The 21,617-nt window shown below is 42.9% G+C and overlaps 1 protein-coding gene and 1 long non-coding RNA gene across 5 annotated transcripts in view; one reads left to right on the top strand and one right to left on the bottom strand.

Moving 5' to 3' along the window:
- LOC120789302 (nesprin-1-like) overlaps positions 1-20,862 on the top strand; it is a 78,077-nt gene extending 57,215 nt beyond the window's left edge. For 3 of the 4 annotated variants that reach the window (XM_040125944.1, XM_040125946.1, XM_040125947.1), the window contains 23 exons: positions 65-299; positions 526-720; positions 2,107-2,232; positions 3,514-3,669; positions 4,318-4,476; positions 5,146-5,312; positions 8,245-8,407; positions 9,139-9,326; positions 9,605-9,755; positions 10,231-10,413; positions 10,582-10,719; positions 11,385-11,576; positions 12,075-12,393; positions 13,291-13,359; positions 13,825-13,958; positions 14,221-14,347; positions 14,482-14,693; positions 15,093-15,299; positions 15,787-15,915; positions 16,228-16,491; positions 16,625-16,714; positions 17,375-17,433; positions 19,351-20,862. In XM_040125944.1, the coding sequence (XP_039981878.1) occupies positions 65-299; positions 526-720; positions 2,107-2,232; positions 3,514-3,669; positions 4,318-4,476; positions 5,146-5,312; positions 8,245-8,407; positions 9,139-9,326; positions 9,605-9,755; positions 10,231-10,413; positions 10,582-10,719; positions 11,385-11,576; positions 12,075-12,393; positions 13,291-13,359; positions 13,825-13,958; positions 14,221-14,347; positions 14,482-14,693; positions 15,093-15,299; positions 15,787-15,915; positions 16,228-16,491; positions 16,625-16,714; positions 17,375-17,433; positions 19,351-19,627 (3,940 nt within the window). In that variant the 3' untranslated portion in view covers positions 19,628-20,862. The remainder of the gene's footprint in view (positions 1-64; positions 300-525; positions 721-2,106; positions 2,233-3,513; positions 3,670-4,317; positions 4,477-5,145; positions 5,313-8,244; positions 8,408-9,138; positions 9,327-9,604; positions 9,756-10,230; positions 10,414-10,581; positions 10,720-11,384; positions 11,577-12,074; positions 12,394-13,290; positions 13,360-13,824; positions 13,959-14,220; positions 14,348-14,481; positions 14,694-15,092; positions 15,300-15,786; positions 15,916-16,227; positions 16,492-16,624; positions 16,715-17,374; positions 17,434-19,350) is intronic. The other variant, XM_040125945.1, reaches the window with a different exon arrangement.
- LOC120789304 lies at positions 10,343-11,464 on the bottom strand. The gene is made up of 3 exons (XR_005707367.1): positions 11,363-11,464; positions 10,569-10,681; positions 10,343-10,445 (listed from the first exon to the last, which is right to left on the bottom strand). It is a non-coding gene; the product is annotated as an uncharacterized LOC120789304 (long non-coding RNA).
- Positions 20,863-21,617: the final 755 nt, after the last annotated feature.

The raw sequence follows: 21,617 nt of genomic DNA on the forward strand, positions 1-21,617 counted from the left end.
CATGAAAATATGTATCCAGTTGTGAGCAGCATACATGCTATTCTGACTCTTCTCCCACCAACAGAGACGACTTCAGTGTGAAGCTGGCCTTGCTGAGCAATCAGTGGCAGTGTGTAGTGCGGCGGGCTCAGCAACGAAGAGGCATTATTGACAGTCTGGTCCGCCAGTGGCAGAACTACCGGGAGATGGCAGAGAAGCTGCTACGGTGGCTCCAGGAAGTGACCCATGATCCAGACGTTCTTCAGCCGGGAGAACCAGTGGCCCTGCAGCAGGCCAGAAACCTGTTAGATCAGATCCAGGTAGGTTACAGTGCTATGGAAGAGCTTTTAACTCATCCACTTCACCCTGAACTAATTATTTTCTCATAATGCTATACATTTTGTATATTCTGTTTAATTAAACACAAAATTAGCCCTAACAAATCTTAACCCCTCTGCTAATAAACCCTCACCCCTTCTCCAACTTTAGACTCCCTTAGTTAACCTGTACCACCCCTGCCATTTTTCTCTGTCTGTGCTCGTCCAGCTGAGGGAGCGAGTGCTCCAGAGGCAGCAGGGAGGCTACATCCTCACTGTGGAGGCTGGCAGGAGCCTGCTGCTATCAGCCGACGCCAGGGCCGAGTCCACCCTGCAGACAGAGCTGATGGAGATTCAGGAAAGGTGGAGGCATGCCCACCACCGCCTGGACCGGCAGAGGAGGGAGCTGCACGGCTTGCTCAAGGTCAGTAAAAACTACACCTGGAATAACAGTGAAGTTTCATTCATACTTCTTTTATGGTTTGTTGCTCTTTTGGTCATCTCTGTGTTTAAGTAAGTACTTGATTGCTTAACATGGCCTAGTTTCCTCTCTCACCCATTAGGATATGGCAACATAAAATTAGGACTTTTTAATTTCATTTTATGGTGATTAGTGCCACTCAGTCTTCTATGTTTGAGTGGCTATGCTCATTGGCATGCAATGTTAAAAAAGCCATATTTTCTATTATTATATATACATGACTATCAGCATTATAATTACTTTGTAATGACAGTTTGTAAGGTTAAAAATATTATTGATCAAACAAAGCGGTTTTGAGGGACATCCCTAACTCTTGCAGGTATCCAAAGCCTCATTGGAGCACGGCATGTGTTGCAGGCTGAGCTGTGTCTCTAACATGCTGCAATGTAAAGGTGCCTACGAAGGGTGGTGAAGAGCTGTGGCCCATCTGAGCCCTTAATGAGCCTGCCCGGTTGTACATGAAGCACAGTGAAACCAGGTTTTCACATGAATTATGCAACGTTGTACGTCAGGTCCTCAAAAGAAGTTAAGGATGGAGATGGAGCACACTCACTTCTGTCTTCAGATAAATGGCAGATAAATCATACAAACATGTGCATGTAATGATTTGTTCTCTGATCTGTGAGGTAGATATTACGGGCTGAGATAATGCCATGTTGTGATAGGGACAGAGTATATAGATTCATCCGGGAATTTGACGTTTTTGTCAAAGGTGGTTCTCTCTTCTCTTCTCTTTCTCTGAATCCTCCTACGGTTGTACTTACTGTGTCTTTATCGTCCTTGGTTTGCACTTAGAGAACAGCTTCTATTCTTGTCCTTTCCTGTTCTTTTATCGTGACTCTTGCTTCAGGTATGCTACTTAGCTGCTGCATTTCTTACCAAATATTACCCCGTTTTACCCTGCACTGAATCATTATTCAGACACTAAAAATAGCTGTAATCCGTGCCCTCTGGAGCAGAAACTTGCTCCTTTGTTATGAAGCTGTGTTAATTCTCCTCTTTGGTTGTTGGATTTTTGCTGTATCACTCTGTCTCACAGTGCTGCTTGAGAGGTTCAGAGCTAAGTGGGATATCTATGGCATGGTAATTTATGTGGCCTGACTGCACCCTGGGGTGTCTGTATGTATGTGTGTGTGTGTGTTCATGCGTATGTATGCGTGTCAGCTTATCATTGTGTATTCTGCAGCTTCCTCTTACTGATGCTAAAGCGACAGCTGCAGGAAGAATTTATAGCTACTTCTCTTGAGTCCGAAAGGATCTGCAGTCTGAGCGTGCGCTTCAGTGTACATGTGTTTATTTTTTATGCTCTGATTCTTATTGTGTGTGTAGAACTGTGAACGATGTGAGAAGGGCATAGATGCGTCGCTGGAGAAGCTGAGGGCCTTCAAGAGGAAGCTGTCGGTGCCACTGCCTGACCACCATGAGGAGCTACACTCAGAACAAATCAGATGCAAGGTGAGGAGAACATATACACACACAAATATTCAAAGAGTTTTTTCCTTGTATATTAATTTTTTGAATGAATGCATAGACACTCCTCGCTCACATTCACACACCTACACACTCACAGACTCAGACTTGTCCTCCCGCTACCCTTTTAATCTTGCTACGTAGACAACCAGATAATCAGACAGACCAGAAGCCAAAGAGAAAAAAAACATCTTTATCTATCAGTTGCTGGTTCATTGTGTAACCTTGTTTTTTCAATTTTCAGTCTGTTGGTGTACATTTTATTTATTCTTCTGCATTTCAAGTCTTTATGTAATTTAAAAATTGATGCTTGGTATTTTAGTGGTCTTGGATATAATTTGTTTTCTGTGTTAATTTAAAAAAAAAAAGTGTTAGTAAAGAATTATCAATATGGCCAAGAGAGAAATAATGCCCAGATGTTGCTGGAATTAGCAAACAGGGATGCTCTTATTTTCTTTATTAGCGTCCGCAGCAAACATCTAATTTTTTTGTGAAAAGTCAAATTATGATCCCCTGCGGTTTGTGTTAACCACTGGACACTGTATGCAGTCATATTTCATGCATGACATGTCCCCAACTCTTCGGAGAGGAGGAGGGCAGTGAGAGTAGCAGCATGTAGTTAGCATCAGCTGACGAGAGAGAGGGGGTGGGGAGAGAGAAAGAGAGAGAGGGCGCATGCGAATGAGAGTGAGCGAAAAAGAGAGAGAGAGCATCCCTGCTTGCTGTGGGGGTGTATGTATGTATGTGTGTGTGGGCATATGTGTGCTTCCTTTTGTGCGTGTTGCATAATGGAGACATTATCCGGGTCCACAAATGATTGCACCGCAGCAAAACTGAGACAGTGACGGAGGAGGAGGAGATGAAAGGTTAGATGCCTCCGCTGCCTTACCCTGTCTTTAACCTTGAATGTAGCTGATGCATTTTCACCAAATCTAACATGTTTCTGTTATTTTTATGCTATTTTCAGAAACCTAAAACTGAATTCTCGCATTTAGAAGGATCGTGTGTCTTTTTGGGACTTGCCCTGCTGTAATACTCAATGTCAGTTTGCTGTTGTGCTTTTCCCTCATCACTGTTTCTGAGGGTGCAGCAGCTGCAGTTGATCTTCCGTAGTCCTGCTCTGTGGTTTTTATTGCTCTACTGTGGCTGTTTATGGGGGGGAAGAGCCTTCTAGACAGGCCAGTCGGAGAGTAGCTTTGCATTTAAGGCTATGGATCACCTTTCTGCGTGTTGTAGATAATTTCTTGACATGTCATGTGGGTGCAGGAGTTGGAGAGCAGTGTGGAGGGCTGGACCGATGACCTCACTTCCTTGTTCCTGCTGAGGGACTCCTTGGAGGGCGTGGTCGGTGCAGATGACATCACTGTCCTACAGGAACGCCTCCAGCTGCTACAGCGCCAGTGGGAGGAGGTCTGCCACCAGGTATATACAGCCAGTACTTAGTACACGTGCTTCTGATGTTTTCTTTTCTTGGGTGTTTCAGAGGTGCCAGTGTTAGTTTATTTCCCCATGTAAGTGCTCAAAGTGCTTTCACTGTGTAATCACAGACTAATTTGTGGTTTTGTCTCCTCACTGTATCTGAGACAAAGTAGATTTAATTTAGCTGCTTTGTGCTCTTGCAGAGGACATCTAAGATGAGGAGAGACAATATCTACGTCAAAAAATGTTGGCTTGAGCAGCGCGCATATTCTCATTTAGTGCCCATCCTCAATGAAGGCAGACAAAGCGAGCATCTGTGGTATATTTGACAGAATCAGTGTTCAGCTGTGGCTAACTCTGCATATCCATGGCTCACACTTCAGGCACCACAGGAACAATTAGTGTTAGTGTGAGTCGAGTGTAATTGTGAATGGCTATTTGGGTGGGGTTTTTTTTTTTTTTTTTTTAAAGCTTTCCCCCGGACAATTTTAGCATATACTGTGCAATCAAACCTGTAATTATTTTTGTCTTTTCTTTATCTTCCACCATTGCCAAATTTCATCACTCAATCTTTTTTCATGTTTTGACTGTTTTTGTTTTCCTGTCCTCTCTCGAACAATCTTCTCCCTGTCCTCCCATGTGTCCCCTCAGCTGTCCCTGCGCAAGCAGCAGGTGAGCGAGAAGTTGAATGAGTGGGCCGTGTTCAATGAGAAGAACAAGGAGCTGTGTGAGTGGCTCACACAGATGGAGAGCAAGGTCTCTCAGAATGGAGACATCGGCATTGAAGAGATGATTGAAAAACTGCGCAAGGTGATTTCAGCACACAGCCTTGACAAAAAAAACAAAAAAAAAATGCACATATGTAGAAATTAATGAACACAACACTCACTACAAACAGGGTCAGAGTCCAGATTGTTTCAGCTTCAGCATTTCCAGGTCTTGGTCCTTGCTATGCACTGATTGATTTATTTACATATATAGTGTATGCACTGAACAAACAATGCCTGAAAGTTCATTTTTTACTATGATTCTAGCAACAAAAATCCAAATAGGGAATTATCCTAAGACTGAAATGTCTTGTAGACAAGGGTTATCAGCACTTGCGTATGGCTTTAAAGTTGTCTTGAAATTAGAGCACATACATTTGGATTTAAATAAAATAAGTAAACAAAAATCAAAAGTTAATTATTAACTAGTTAAGAGTTACAATAATAACTTTGACTTATATGTTAATGGTATAGTTAGAACTCTGATAAGATTGCTTACTTAAAATCACCCTTTAAAAAAACAATTTGAATCACTTGAATGCAGCTACATGATATTAAATTAACTGCTCATTGAGTGGATTGCTCTGGCAATTATGCTACACCTGGTCTTGACTGACTAATGTGGTCTCATCCCCAGCCGTAATGCACAGTTGCGTGAACACACATTTACAATGTACACCACAATGACAGCTCAGTGGTGTTTCTCTGCCAGGACTACCAGGAGGAGATCGGCGTAGCTCAGGAGAACAAGCAGCAGCTGCAGGTGATGGGTGAGCGCCTGGCCAGGGCCAGCCAAGAGAGCAAGGCGGCCGAGATCCAACACAAACTCAGCAAAGTCAGCGAGCGCTGGCAACACCTGCTGGACCTCATTGCTGCCAGGTGGGTCCACAAAACTCTCGTGAACAGGTGGAGAGTGTTGTTTGATAGTAGTTTGAGTTGTGTCTGTGAAGGGGGAAAGGAAACTTTCTGGTGTTCACTTTGTTTTGAAAGCTGAAACTCAAAGGTATTCATCAGTGTGTTTGCACTTGACCCTACACATCACACTTTGAATCACTCCTCCTAGTGGAGAAGGGTTTATATTAGCGAAGGCAGGCCTTGGCCTGGCTTCGTTTCCATGGTATCCCTCCTGACACTCCAGCACACATGAATGGGAGTCCATTTCCCACAATGCTGCTGAGGCATTTCCTGAGCTCCCTACTGGTGTCAGTGGGGCTTCCACTTAGTGGAGCTGCAAACCCAGCAGAGAGGTCACATTCCTCATCACTCCTCATCTCTTCTGTCTCTTTCTTTCCAACTCTGGATGCTTCTGCTTACCAGAGTTGGAACCAGTTTGCTACTGACTGAGTCGACCCAAAATGCACTTTGAAACTGCTGTAGACTAGTTAGAGACATAGGATCCATTCTCATTTTTATGCTTATTTGAAAGAAAAACTCCCTTTCTGCCTGTTGGGAAAGTGACCTGACCCAAACTTGGACTCCCTCAGCTACCCCTCCCCCAAAGCCTTTTTCTGGCTGTTGCCCTCTGGGACTGTCCTGGAGGAGGGAAAAAAGAGAGGACAGTGTCTGACCTCACACTGACAGCTGCACTCTCTTTGTCTCTTATATCCGTTCATAACTAAAAAACAACAAGGACAGGAACTGTGCAGCTGTCACGGAGACCGAAAACCTCACAATTTAGCGTTTCTGTAGCGTTTTTATCTTGAGGAAGGATGTACCAACAGTCTGTAGAGTTTTTATTCACTGAGGAAAAAAGGATCTATTTTTATTCTCCTGCAAACATGTTTTATTGGAAAACTTTTCTTTTCGTTGTGCACTGTTGAATGAGGTTTACTCACATGCATGGAGCCTGCAGCCTTTGCTTCGGTTCAGACCCCCTCTGTTTGTGTTTGGTGTCTGATATTCCAACACAGGCCAGCTCTGGGGCACATGCCTCTGACTGTAAGTCTCTTTTTAGAAACAGCAGCACTTGTCACTCTCAGATAGTCACACTCGCACAGACACACACATATACACACACGCCTGTTTGGAGTTCTCTTTTTTTAACCTTGGAGAGCAACAGTTGATAAGTCACAGTTGTGCCACCCCACCACTACCTGCTGACCCTCCCCCCTCTGCACAGACAGAGTTTAGAGAAAGTCCCGTGTGGAGCTCGCATACGAAAGAGAAGAGTGTTTGGATCGACACTGTAACACTTCCTGAAGTTAACGTTGTCTACGGGAATTCCGCACCCTCATGGTTTTGGATTTAGGGACGGATAATATGGCAGGATGCCAGAGTGAGGAGGATCTGCCAGACTGCGACTGCGATGTCAACAGGCAGGACTAACTTGAGAATTTCTGTTCAAGTTATTTTTTGAAGACTGTGCAGTTTAACAAATATGTACAGTCCTCAAAAAACCAAATTAGCCTCATGCAGTGTTATTTTAACCCGTCTGTGTTCCCAGCATAGGATGGTGACTGCCACATGGGGCTGTACAATAAGTTCCAGACAGTTTAGAGAATAGCAGGAGTGTTAATGTCAGTGTGAATATAGCATCAATTTCTGACTGAAATGGTAACCAACTTGACCTGATGCAATGAAGCTGCACAACCTTGTCAAACATGCGCGTTAAAACTAACACTCACAAATAAGAATTATTTACAGTTAGTGTTTGAATAGGCTCCTGTGTAGGCGTTGTTTCATTTGTAAAGCAATGCAATTTTTGCCCTATAATGTTAACAGTCAAACTACTTTGTCCTACAGCATGTTGCATAGTGAGATTAACAGCAGGTTTTGGAAATTTTGAGATGTGGGTGTGCAACTGAAACCATGCCGCACCTAATGCCATAGAACCTTACAGCTGCAGGTGATTCACATGTCTCCTGAGACAACCACAGTCAGTTATATAGTAACAATGAGTATATAAGGTGGGACAGAACTGCTGAATGTGTCTATTGTTATTGGATTCTTGTCTCAAATTTGTTTATGCAAAGAAGAACAACCACCGCCTTCATTCTCATCAGGTTTGACAGTGAGAGTTGCATTGCTTTGCAGGGCGAGGCGGCGAGTGTTAAGCTTGCTGGGCAAACTGTTGGAAGAGCTGGATGTTGGCTAATTTAAACATGATTCACATATTATAGATTGCAGTAGTCAGAGTAGGGAAATGTCTGGCATTTGCAGATCCAAAATGCTTCCCAGTTGTCGTGTAGGGGTCAGATAAGGTTTCATCACTTCCCAACAAGAATGAACTAAAATAATAAAACTGAAATAATAATTCTCATACTCATGTTACCCTTCTGCTCTGTTTTTAACATGGCACACAGTAACACTTTTTTAATCTGTGTCCACTGCATCGATGGACCCAACGAGTGCTTTCTTTGGTATTCAGTCTCAATACTTTTTTTTTTCCATTCTTAGTTCAAATTCAAAACCAGATCAAAGATTTCTTCAGTATTTTTCTCTGCTGAATTAAAGTATTTCTTCCTGTTCTGCATTGTTCTTGGTCACATGTCTTTTATGTCTTTTACTCTACAAAAATCAACAGTAATTAAACACCAATTCTATGAAAATAGGACACTTTGCTGAAAATGCTTCATTTTAAACTTTTGCGCATTTCAACAACTTTTCATGCCCTTTAACACTGATATAGGCTGGAATACACTTTTATTTGATCCTTTAATTTTATCCGATTTACCAGTTATATTTAAAGCATGTCTCAAATTGTGCAAGCACCTGTCAACAAATTTCTCCCTTACCAGACTGTCTCCCTCACTGTTTACAGTCGTCCCATGCATTGACTCTGACTTCCTCTCTGACTTTGTTTATCTAACAGGGTGAAGAAGTTGAGGGAGACCCTGGTCGCAGTGCAGCAGTTGGATAAAAACATGAGCAGCCTGCGTTCCTGGCTGGCTCACATCGAGACAGAGCTGTCCAGGCCCATCGTCTACGACACCTGTGACCACCATGAGATTCAGAGGAAACTCAACCAGCAGCAGGCAAGTAGACCCACACGCAAACAGCCCTGGGCTACAAAAATGCAAAGCAGAAAAAAATGACTCATTTGTTTACAGGCCCTACGGGGAACGCAGGGTTATCCAGCAAACTCTGTCCTCAAGAGAATGTGTAAGACATTTGCATCACTTGACGAACATGTGGTAATAATATCCTGTCTGGCACAATTACTGTAGGCACACTCAGATATACAAACACCTTCACAGACACAAACAAACACACAGGCAAATTGTATATACAAGTATTTACTTTTCTGTAAAAAATATATCCTAATAAATTATAAAATAAATAATTGCAGAACAATGTGACTCGAACAGAGCTGGTGGAAAATGAGTGACAATGAAAGCACATGAGGAAATCATAGCATGACTCATTCATATTTCTCTGCTGTTTGCTCCAAAATAGCATAGATATCAATATACTTCTTGCTGCTGAGATGCCGCTTTAAATCTGGACTGGATTCTGAGAACCCACTGACCCCCTTTCTCTCCAGAACACAAGCATTTAGTTTACCAGGCTGACTGTTTATCTACTGTATACTGTTTGCAGACATTAGCTGAACTGCAGGGGGCAGTAGCCATCGAATCACGCCCTCTTTGCAGCTTAAAGCAACAGTGGTTTATGTGAAATGCAGTTTTGATCTAGAGAAATGCAGAATGCTACACATACAACCTTTGAGTGCTGCAAAAATCAAGTTATTCTCACTGATTTCTAGGAGCTGCAGAGGGACATAGAGAAACACAGTACAGGTGTGGCATCCGTCTTGAACCTGTGTGAAGTCCTGCTCCACGACTGTGATGCCTGCTCAACAGAGACTGAGTGTGACTCCATCCAGCAGGCCACCAGAGGGCTGGACAGACGCTGGAGGAACATCTGTGCCATGTCAATGGAGAGGAGGCTCAAGTCAGTGTCTCTTGGATAAATTCAGTCCTATTTACGTTGTTCATATGCATCCACTGGTGATAAAATTCAAACATTGTTTGCCAGTGCGGTTTTTTGTGAGTTACAAAGTTAAATGTAATCATTATAGTTGAGAGTTTATATCAAAGATTTTCGCCAAGTGTGTTCCATTGCCTTCTGCAGTATACTGTCATACTTCTGATTATACTACCACCGATCATACAATCCTAAGTTTATATTGGAGAAAATTTAGCCATGACATGAGCGATTTTTCTTTGCAGGATTGAGGAGACGTGGAGGTTGTGGCAGAAGTTCCTGGATGATTACTCCAGGTTTGAGGACTGGCTGAAGACCTCAGAAAGAACAGCAGCTCTGCCGAACTCCTCTGGAGTTCTTTATACTGTCGCTAAAGAGGAGCTTAAGAAGTTTGAGGTGCGTTTATTTCACTTTTATTATCTGAATGTGTTATAAAAGACAGCTGTTATTGCACTGTGTTTGCATGTATACATATCTGAGTTGGTAGCAAAGTGTGTGTCAGACATTTAAATTTCTCCTTGTTAGCAAAATAAATTTCTAGACAGAGAAAGTCACTGCAGGGTAGTGGAAACAGAGAAAGAGAGAAGTGTAATGTTACTGAGACTCGTCTGTACTGGTTGCTCAGCTGCTGCAGTCCTTCACTCTGCACGTGCACATTCCTGCTATCTCACTGTCTGAGCTGGGCCATCACCATCTGCCCTGCTTGTGCCTGACTGGAAAGCACATTTCAGTTAAACATTACATTTCTCAACATATTTCAGGATTTCAAGGGTGAGCTGTAGAAAAAAAATTAACATTGCATGTATATTTCCAAGAAATTGTGTCTTATTCAGAGCTTTAATGTGTGTGTGTGTGTGTGTTTTCATTGCAGGCCTTCCAGCGTCAGGTGCAGGAGTGTCTGACCCAGCTGGAGCTCATCAACAAACAGTACCGTCGTCTGGCCCGTGAGAACCGCACTGACTCCTCCTGCCGTCTCAGAGAAATGGTGCATGATGGGAACAAGCGATGGGATAACCTGCAGAGGAGGGTGGCTGCCATCCTACGCAGACTCAGGGTAACATCCCGTTGGGCGTTGACTTAATCGATCTGAAGTCAGCAAGTCATTGTGAATTTATAGGGATCTGATCTAACTTTTAAATTCATTAGGAAACAAGCTAGTTAATTTGAGATAACGAAAAACACAAGTAAATTTAGAATTGTTTGTCTCACCGTGTTCATGCAGCACTTCATCAGCCAGAGAGAGGAGTTTGAGACGGCACGAGACAGCATCCTGGTCTGGCTGACTGAGATGGACCTCCAGCTAACCAACATAGAGCACTTCTCTGAGTGTGACGTGCAGGCCAAGATAAAACAGCTCAGGGTGAGATGGATGCACACAATGTTTGAATAACACAATTTATATATTATAGTTTAAAAAGGGAAACTCCATGTATCAGTACAAAGCATCTGTTAATATCTACCCTGTTTTTCAGCTTTTTTTATCTGCGACAGTATGAGGTAGCTCTGCAGTTTATCAAAACAGCCTGCCCAGTTCTAGGATTGACATGAAAATTGATTAGATGAGGGTAATGGGAAATGTGGCTGCTGCAGCAGCTAAAATAACTGAATACAATGGAGAAAAAGACAGAATAGTGTGATGATACAAGTGAATTTGGAAAACTCCTTTGCTGAAACTGTTACTTGGATAATTGATTAGTTAATAACCAAAAATGAAATCATTATTTAGTCACTTATCAAGTAAAAATAACAAACATTTGCTGGCTAAAGTTCCTCAAATGCAAACATTCAATTCCTGTTCTCGTGTTTTTTTTATCACTGTAAATTGAAATTCTCAAAATTCTAACTTTAAGCTTGGCTACAGTTAATTGTGAGTGGAATTTTCTATTATTTTAATAATTTTACTGAATATATGATTAATTGATTACTCAAAACAATCTACAAACTATCAATAGATTATTCGGTAATGAAAATGATCATTAGATGCAGCCCTCCTCAGCTCTGACCTCTGCTGTGTGTGTTTCTCAGGCGTTCCAGCAGGAGATCTATCTGAACACGGGGAAGATTGAGCTGGTGTTCAGGCAGGGTGAAGCCCTGATTGAGAAGAGTGAACCTCTGGACGCGGCCGTCATCGAGGAGGAGCTGGAGGAGCTGCAGAGATACTGCCAAGAGGTCTTCGGACGGGTCGACAGATACTACAAGAAACTCACGCGTCTGCCTGTGAGTACAGATATAAAGATGACACATCGTGTAGCGTTAAGAAATCAATATCATGTAGCAATTAATGTACTGCGGGAAAAAGTGAAACCGTCCGCAGGCTCGGTGTTGTGACAGGGAATAGTTGACTCAGGGAGCTCAAAGCGTTCTGTAAACACATTACAAAATGTACACTACAGCTGTCCTCCTTTACCTCCCATGACATGGTGAAAACATGTGTCCAACATAGTTTCCCACCGACAGCTGGTATGGAACAGAATACACACACGTATTATATTAGCATGTTAACAGTCAGTACAGGACACACGCTCACCTCTCAGTGCCTCACGACCTGCGTTCTCACACCTCTTAGTTACACAGTTTGAAATTTGATATCATTTACAGTGTCCTACCCTCCATTTTCTGTGGGCATTTTTCTGTCTCGCTTGCATTATCCTTTCCTTCCTATCCTGGTGCTTTCCTCCCCTCTGCTAACGTTTTTCCTGTCCCTCTCTCTTCCAGCTGGCTGACGATGAGCTCGATGGTTCAGACAGAGAGCTTGACATGGAGGAAGGGGGCGACCTCTCTGAGCTGCAGTGGGTCGACTCCTCTTTGCCCCGGACATCCAGCCGTCAAGCCTCGGGTACGACCGCCCTCATCCGGGCCGACCGCTCGGGACGGGACACTCCGGCCAGCGTGGACTCCATCCCGCTAGAGTGGGACCACGACTACGACCTGAGCAGAGGTCTGGAGAGCCCCGGAGGACGAGGCCAGGGGGAAAGGAGCAGAGGGCAAGAGGAGGAGGATGAGTATCTGAGGACGGCTGCCACAGTGCTGTCAGGTTGGTCCAACTTTAAAGACCTTTATGTATAAATGCTCTTTTTTTGTGGATGAAACCATAAGACGATTTGGTACTGCTTTATTTTACGGGTCTATAAAACATAAAGTCTTTTTTTAATTTCTCTACAGGCAAACAGACAATTCAACATAGATGATGTATAAAATTTCCTGAAATAAATAATAATAGTAATGAAAAATATTTACTCAAAGTAGCCATTTGAAAAATATATATGTCATTAGCTATATAGCAGCTCCCATTTGAGTAATTGCTGTGTTTTTGAGATTATGAAAATGTAATTTAGGTATGATTTTGAAATAAAGATTTTGGTCTAATAGGATTGGTTAGAGGTGTTTTAGTGGTGAGGAAATAATCATTGTTCCTTCCTACATATGGCAAACAACATGACACTTAGTCTGCCACTAGAAAAATATAAATCATAGAGCGGTAAATTATTAAACAAAAACATATATTCCCATTATAGTAATTTGTTAACATTTTGCTGTGGAAGCCGCCTTGAAAACAAGGCACCTATCGTATCTTTTCAAATAAGGGCTATCCCAAGCAAGTATACAAGTGAAGTCCTGTCATTTCTAAAGATCTGTCGCCAGTTACACTCTCAGTGGCCCGCATTTTGAGACAATAAACGAAAACAGCAACCAGCCTCGATGAGAAAAAAATTAGTAATCTCTTACACAAACATTTACAGAAAATAAGAACCGAAGAAACGAATAGAAACAAAACTCAATAAGCGCTGAGATGAGTTGAACATCCAGATCCGGCATGAGGACATCGGTGCTGACGCATTGTCAAATCTTAGAATCTACAGATTAGCATAGATATCACATTCAGTCATGAGCACATTATAAGCAGTGTATGTTGTTATGTCTCTCTTCCCAGATGTAGTTATCCCAGAGAGCCCAGAAGCCTATATAAAACTGACTGAGAACACTCTGAAATCGTCCTCTGGTAGGCAACAGCAGCCCTGTGGTGCTACTAGGGAATGCCACAGCACGAGTTAGAAGAGCATGCCATGAACTACGACCAAAACGGGCTTTTTTAACAGACGTCTACCCCCACACTAGAGAACATAATCAAAGTTGCATGTCCCACCATCTAAAAAATCTTTGTATATCTCCTTGCAAAGATGACACCACCGCATGCTGAGGTCTTGCTCACTAAATGCTACCTTCACCCATCACATTTTTAGTATCGTCTTGAATTTTTGTCCTTCGTTTCACAGCTAATATCATTGTTTGACGTGTTGAAACCTGACCCCACTGTCTCTCTCTGTCACGATGTGCCGTCATTCCGCGTTTCAGACTAATGCATGCCATCACAGCATTTGTCTACCGCCTGCTAACGAAAAACGTTGCCATCGAAAAACATTTCCCCCGCCTAGTTTTGCTGACCCCGGCTGTGTCCTCTGTGCAGGTGAGCCAGGCCAGCTGGAGGCCAGTCTGAGACAGCTGGATCAGGCTCTGGATGCAGGACGATATCACCTCCAGCAGAGAGAGGCCAGCGCCAACCGCTCCAGCCCCGACATCGACTCCACATACATGGGCTATGTGAGTCCTCTGCATTTTTCATCACTGCTTGCTGCCTTAAATCACACTCTGACATGAGTGATAAGTAGATCCTGCTGAAATACTTATCTCCATACAGGCCAAATCTCCAGAATATAAAGTTGTCAAAAAGTTGTCACTTACTTTATAGATTTACAAAAAAGAAAATGTGTTATAAGAAACTTCAATCAGTCAGAACAAATTAGTAGTGTGCTAAAACTTACTGCAAAAAGAGCTGTCGAAATGATTGTAACTCATATTCCAGATGCGTCTGATGGGGGAGTGTCGAGGCAGTATAGACGCAGTGAAGAGAACAGAGGGAGAGCTGACTGAAGACGAGGATGACGTGCCGGGGCTCACCAACCCCACCAGCACAGACACTCAGAGTGCAGGTCAGTAACTCACACTCACACACACACACACACACACACACAGATATCATTTTCAGTCACTGCATACACGTTACCCCCTCCTGTAAATACTATGCGAGCTGTGTGACCCGGATCTATGAACTGTTTACCTCCAGGGGTGATCGAGCGCTGGGAGCTGATCCAAGCGCAGTCCCTGAGCGAGAAACACAGACACAAACAGAACCTGCAGCAGTGGCAGCAGCTGATCTCAGATCTGCAGACCATGAGGGCCTGGCTGGGTCAGTCCGAGGCTGAACTCGGCCAGCTGCGAGGGCTCGATCTCAGCACCGACATACACACCATCCAGCAGAGAATCAAGAAGCTCAAGGTTAGTGCACTGCATGTCTGTGTGTGTCCCTCTTCACGTGCAGGGTGCCCACAATTATGTCTTTTAACTCGACCTCACACATTCAAACACACACTAACACAACACACCTCCAGTCCAGCTCTTGCTGTCTATAAAGCATGAGGCAAGATATCACTATTCTATAAATACACCCCTCTGAAGTCTAATAACCTACATCTGATATGTCCCGACCACCTCAGCCTGATCCTGCTGCACTCTTATCTGCTGGCACCTCATCTATTCTCAGCCTCCTCCATCTAGTAGCACCATAAAGTCTGGCCTGGCTGGTGGTTCAGTGTCATTATACATGTGTATACATGGATATACGCGTGTAGATGCTGTTCTGAATACTTTCCTCTCTCTGAATACTCTTGCTCTCAGGAGCTGCAAAAGGGGATGGACGCCCACAAGTCAGAGGTCCTGTCCATCAACCTGAGCAGCGCTGACTTCCTCCAATCCGAGCCCGACTCTGAGGAGGCCTGGGAGTTGAGGGACGGGCTGAAAGAGATGAACTCGCGCTGGGATCGGCTCGGTACCTCACTGGAGGACTGGAGGGAGGAGCTGCAGAGGGCGCTGATGCAGTGCCAGGTACAAAAAACACGCGAACTCCGCGAAAGTGTGAAAAGTAATAAACGTCTTTATTTTGGAGCCGTGCTTTTATTTCACGCCTGCTTACAGGCAACAAAAAAAATAAAATAAATGACATAATTTTTTTAAGTCAGGAATGCTTTATATAGAATCATTAGAATCTTGCAACAAAGCAAATTTTAAAATGTGGCATACAAAAATTAAAATACATGCCATGTCTTGAGGTATAAAAGTCTTTCATCTTTCCCATCTACATTTTCCCTTTATGAATCCAGAATTAATACTAAATAGACTAAATAAAAAATGTGTACTAGGTTTAACTTAGATGTGTTCTATCAAATTGTATCCACACTTTTCTGTGTGATCATTGCCTCTGCAAAAAGGAATTAACAAATAGGAAGGAAGCGATCGATAGCAGAGTAAAAATAGTCTAGTCTAGAAAAAAAAAACACATACTCAGTGCCAGTTATACCACGTTTCCTTTCAGGAGTTCCATGAGATGAGCCACGGTCTGCTGCTGTGGTTGGAGAACATTGACCGCAGGAGGAACGAGGTGGTGCCCATCGCTCCCAAAGTGGATCGTGAAACATTACGTGCTCATCACAAAACACTGACGGTACTTCTTTTGACTACTAGCTTCGTGCTCGGCAGATTTGCCTATGGTGTGGGGCTTTTCATCACCTCTGTTTTTTATTCATCGCTGTCACTTAAAACCTCTTTGGTGCCTAACGGCCAATTTTGGGAACTACTGAGTTTCAAGAGGAAAGTGGAATTTGTTAAGATCGTAAGGTTTCTGTGATGATGATCCACGTAGAACACAGACAATCATATGATTGGGGAAAAAAAAAGTATCAAATGCTGGTGTCGATTTGTTTAGTGGTTACACACACACTGACTGAGCCGCCCCTGTCTCTTTATTGTCCCGTAGCAAATCAAGCGCGAGCTGCTGGACTCGCAGCAAAAGGTGTCGTCCCTTCAGGAGCTCTCGGCTCAGCTGCTGGTCAACACTAAACCTCACGCCCCGCTGCTGCAGTCGCAGACCTCAGAGCAGATCCAGGCTCAGGGCAGCGAGTGTCTGGAGGCCCAGGAGAAGGTGCACGTGATCTGGAACAGGCTGAGGCTGCTGCTGAGGGAGGTCAGCTCGGACCTGGAGGGGCTGGAGAGGAGACTGGAGGCCGTGGACACACAGCAGGTCAGACGATACTGAATGCAGAGTGAATGAAGGAGCAGTCAGTTTATGTTGAAATAACTAGATGTTCCTCTCCGTTAGTAGCAGTTTTATGTGGATCAAAAATAGTGACTCAGTGTTTATATGTATTTTTCAGGATTGCTTACCGCTGCCTGTTGGCAAATCAGAAATCTGCGGATCAGCTGCTCCTGTGTCAGACATGAACGTCGAAAGTCGCAAACGATTGGTAATGTTATCCCCTATAATGTCTCCGGGGGGGGGGGGGGTCCGGGGTCCATAAGGGACAGCAAATTAACATCACCAGCAACCTACCTTCTCATTCCCAAATAGATGTCTCATAGATATTCCCACTCTACCCCCTTTATTTTTATGGTTAACGTAAATGTTTTTCCCTTTTGCAACAGCTCTGCTAACATGTACACGCCAAGATTTGTTGCTGCCCCCCTCCCCCACCCACCCACCCCTCCATTTCTTGAGATGTTTTTTGCTACACCATGTTGATCTGCTAAAAATGTACAAGAAAACCTGGCTTTTCATTTCAAATGATAAAGCTGTTCTGTAATGGATTCATTGATATATTGTAGAAAACATGCATGAAAAGACAGTTTTATTGTAAATAACAGTTAAACATTTATAATTTTGTCAGTTTCTTTTAACGTGACTTTTCAGGATTTAGTCTTGAGAAGCCAGATTTCTTGGTTCTGTAAGTCAATCACCGTCATTAATTATGTTGCTGCTCTTTGGTTGTTGATGATTCTTTCTCTAGTGATGTTATGGCTCTCTTTATGTTTTGATTTTTCTCTCATCTGAGGCTTGGTCTTTATTTGCCCTTGACTGAAACATTCTTTTCTTTCTTTTACCCCTCCCTGCTCATTGCGTCGTACAGCCCAGAGGCAAAAGTAGTCAGGCCCACCCGGGACACCCTGAGAGCGGCCCGCGCCACAGGTACCTCTCTCCTGGACTCTAGAAACATGGGATGATGATGGAACCAGAGCTACGCCCGACTAAAAAACTTGATTTTTATTAATACAACTCGTGAGAAAATCAATTAATCACAATCAGCCATGTAGTTTTACTCATTGGACTTTGTAAGTGATTATTTTTAAGGCTTTGACCCTGCGTTCCATGATCCTCCCTTACTCTAGAGGCCATGTTACCAGCTCTTAAACGAGTGGGGAATCGCCTACATCAGGCCGCTCCCTTTCTCTTTTAAATGTTTTATTTCACTGCTTCTCTTTGCCTTGCTGCTTTTCGAATGGCATTTTGAAATGTCGCCTTGTCATCCTTTTTGCTTCTCCTTTCTCAGAGTGACTCTGTAGCACCCTCCTCGCCCACTAGATGTCATTATCTGAATCCCAGTGACCCCCCCCCCCAAATCAGCCCTGGTTCCTTCAGCTCTGTTTTTCTTTCTCATGTTTCCTTCCTCTTTCATTCTCTTCGAAGTTTTAAAACAGGATATGATGTATACACTCCTGCGGCTTTTCCCTCTACCTTAACTCCCACTTTCTTTCCTTTGTTTCCTTTCCAGACCTCTAAACTCACCCACCTCTGACTCTGTCATTTCTGATGCAACTTTCCATGATTTTCATTAAATGCCAATAATAATACACCGGCCTGGTTCAAGACTCAGCCTAAACTAGTCTTGCCATGAGTGTTTGTAGTAGAAATAATGCGTTTGTTTTCCCCTGATAGCATCCAACATATGAGAAGCAGTGACTCTTTATCAGATTCTATTGGGCTGCAGAAATTGAAATCCAGCAAAGCAGGAGAGATTGCCTGGCCTTAAACATAAACATGATCCACATACATAAACACGCACACACACACATGATGTGCACATGTTGCTCATGCATGTTCACAGCAGCTGTTTTTTAGGACATAGGAGGACCAAATGAAATTGGCTGCCGAGTGAGCGGCTGGAGGGGCGTCGGAGTGTCTGACCCTCCTTTAGCTCCCATGAGGAGGAGTCGCAGTAGGAACATGCAGTTCCTCCCCTCGTGTCTTGGCTCTGACAGTGGAAATCTCCAGAGAGGCGTTTGGCTTTTCTCCTGCTTCTGTTTGGAATGAGACGTGGCATTGAACTCTCACACACTCAGCTCTAAATCCAGAGCATTTCCCCCCAGCAAGACACAGCTGGCTACTTACAAATGCTTGTGGTTGAATCTTTTTTTTTTTAAGTGTGTTTGTGCCCGTTTTGTGTGTATGTAGGTCTACTGTTCATGTGTGTCTCTGTGTTCAACTTTCTTGGTCTATCTACCTGCTGGATCTGGGTCCATTCGCTTCATTTTTGCCTTCCTTCTTTTGTAAGACATGGGTAAAATAGTATTTGCAAACAACCTATTTGTTTTAACCTACTTAAAATGTCAGAATTGTCAGAATTATTTCAACTATGGATTATTTTCCTTATCAATTACTTATCAGTGCTCAATTAATCGTTCGGTCTATAAAATGTCTGAACATAGTGAAAAATGCCCATCTCTGTTTAAAAACCAAAATGTATTTAATTTCCATTTATATAAAACAAAAAAGCAGTTTTCAGAAACTTAAACCAGAGAATGTTTGAGAAGTTTTTGCTTGAAAATTACTTTAAAAAAAATAGTTCATGATTAATTTCTCTGTCAGTTGAATAATCACTTGGACTAATCCTTTCAGCTCAAGTTAGGAAAGTGTGACAATCAGGAAAAAAAAACAAAAAAAACAGAGGCTGGAGCATTTTTCACTATACAGATGAACTTCCAAACCTCCAATTTTAGCAAAAAAAAATCTAAATTATCAAGCAGTTTTCGTAACACAGCAGTGATTTGCAAATACTAATGACCCCACGTCTGTTCTCTGCATTTTAACTTGTATGTCTTCCTGCAGCCGGAGCAGATCACCAGGCGCCGCTGGCTGCGTTTCTTCCCGTTCTGACCTTCCGGATGGCGTCTCCTCGTCGACCGCCTGCTCCTCAAGGGGCCCGTCCTTCCTGGTGCGGGTCCTCAGGGCCGCGCTCCCCGTCCAGCTACTCCTCCTGTTCCTCATCGGTCTGGCCTGCCTGGTGCCTATGACCGAGGAGGACTACAGCTGCCACCACGCCAACAACTTCGCCCGCTCCTTCCATCCCATGCTGCGCTACACCAACGGACCTCCGCCCATATGAGGAGCAGCTGAATATCTACCTACCGCTTTGCCAAGGACTCCACTGACCCCTGTGAATGTTTCTTCTTCACCCCGTGCCCTAAAGCTACAAACTCTTCCCCTGCTGGGGAGCCACATGCATTATGAAGTGATTCAGAGGTGATATGAGACTTATCCCAGTAACGTTGCACACCCACTCTCCTGAGGAATCACCTCAACCCTTTAAAACCCTGACTCTCCAGACTAAATGGACCTTCATCTGGAACCCCCCCCCATCCAAATGTTTCGTGTTGTTTTAACTTAAATGTGTATATTATTTTTAAGGTTTCTGAAGAAACCTGTGAAATCAATGAAAAACAAAGCACTATTTATATACTCTTTGTTGGGAGCCAAAGTCGACCGTGCTATTTGTCCATGATATCCAGTGCTGCTACTATTTATTTAGTGTTCAATCCATTAATAGATTGTTAGTATTGAAGAAGCTAAAGCACCACCAGTGTGGGATATTGTAACGGTAAACTGTAGAGTAGACGTGCAGTTTGAGTAGCAATCATTCACAGTCTTAGAAGTGAAGAGTTTCTTTCCAAAAGACACACTGAAGAACTACTCACACAAAACGCCTGAAATGGCACAGAAACAAAAGTCAGCAGGAAGGGTGAGACGTAGCTTTGTGTTCTTTGCTTTACACGCTTGAAAAAAAAAAAAAAACTGCTTGAATTTCGAAATGAAGTCTTCGTAAGATGTTAAAGCTAAAATCTGAACCTATAGCACTGACATGAGCACTGTCGGAGGTACTGCACTGAAGCCGTCCAGCCAAGATGGCCGACTTCTCTCCCCAAAAGCCAAGCCTTGTATTCCTGTTTTTAATTTCAATATTTAATCAACCGGAGCCAATATGAAAAAAGATATGAGCTCTCTTTTTAAAAAAAATGCAATTGATTTGTATAATATTGTTGAAATGCCTTTGAATACTGGCAGTTATTTTTTTACCTTTCTGTTTGAGCATGCACTTGAAAGTCCCCAGCTTTAGAGAAAGCCAAACAATCACTGGTAGTGTTTTAGTAGATGGCTGTGACATTAAATAAATAGTGTGCTTTGTAATAACTGCGCAATGATGATGAGACATCAGAATCACTGCGTTGTTAAAACAGAATCTGTAAAAAGTGATGAAATATGAAAATGGTTATTTATGTATGTACAGTTTGCTAATGCCGACTTCATGAAGAATACTCTCTTTGAAAATAATAAAACATGAAATATTTACTCCTGTGTATTCTTTTGGAATATCAAGTTAAGAGAAACATGGTGGTGAACAATGTTTTCCCAATTTATGCTTTTATTTTTATGCACAGTAAACGTATGGCAGTCAGGTCAGGTTTGACTGGATTTACAATTAACAGCTCAAGTGGCTAAATCCAAATTTCTGATCCCGTATGGAGGCTTTCCAAACACATCTGTGAGTGGCACAGATCAGACTGGACAGCTTAAGACTGCACCGTTAACTGCGTGTCTTTGTTTCTTGCTTCTACCCTGGCAACGAGAATTTTATTTGCTCGCAATATCTACGTGTCAGTCAAGTGTTGGCCATTTTCCAAACATATTTGATGCCTGTGTTCAACTGGACCGCATCACTAAGACCACACAGAACAGCGTCCAGAGTTTTTCCACTGATTTGACGTATTACAAATCAATGGTGCAGTAGTACATGCTTACACAATATCATCAACCAAGGATAAAGTGGCTTTAATTAGGAACAGCGTCTTCCTGTCTTTATAGGGAGCTAGGTTTAATAATCATGTCCTGTGTTGAATTGTAAATTTAGATCTAAACCATGTGGTAAAAATTCACAAATTATTTTTTGCGACTTTTTGATTGTCAATTTTTAAAATTATTATTATTTGCATTTATTTAACGAAATAATGTAAATAAGACACATTTCATATATCCTCAGAAAGGAAGAGGTTACTATTTTTAACAGCTGGGTGGTATTTTGGTACTCAATTAATCAATCA

This window comes from Xiphias gladius, chromosome 4 (assembly GCF_016859285.1).
Source record: "Xiphias gladius isolate SHS-SW01 ecotype Sanya breed wild chromosome 4, ASM1685928v1, whole genome shotgun sequence".
NCBI classification, from domain to species: domain Eukaryota; kingdom Metazoa; phylum Chordata; class Actinopteri; order Istiophoriformes; family Xiphiidae; genus Xiphias; species Xiphias gladius.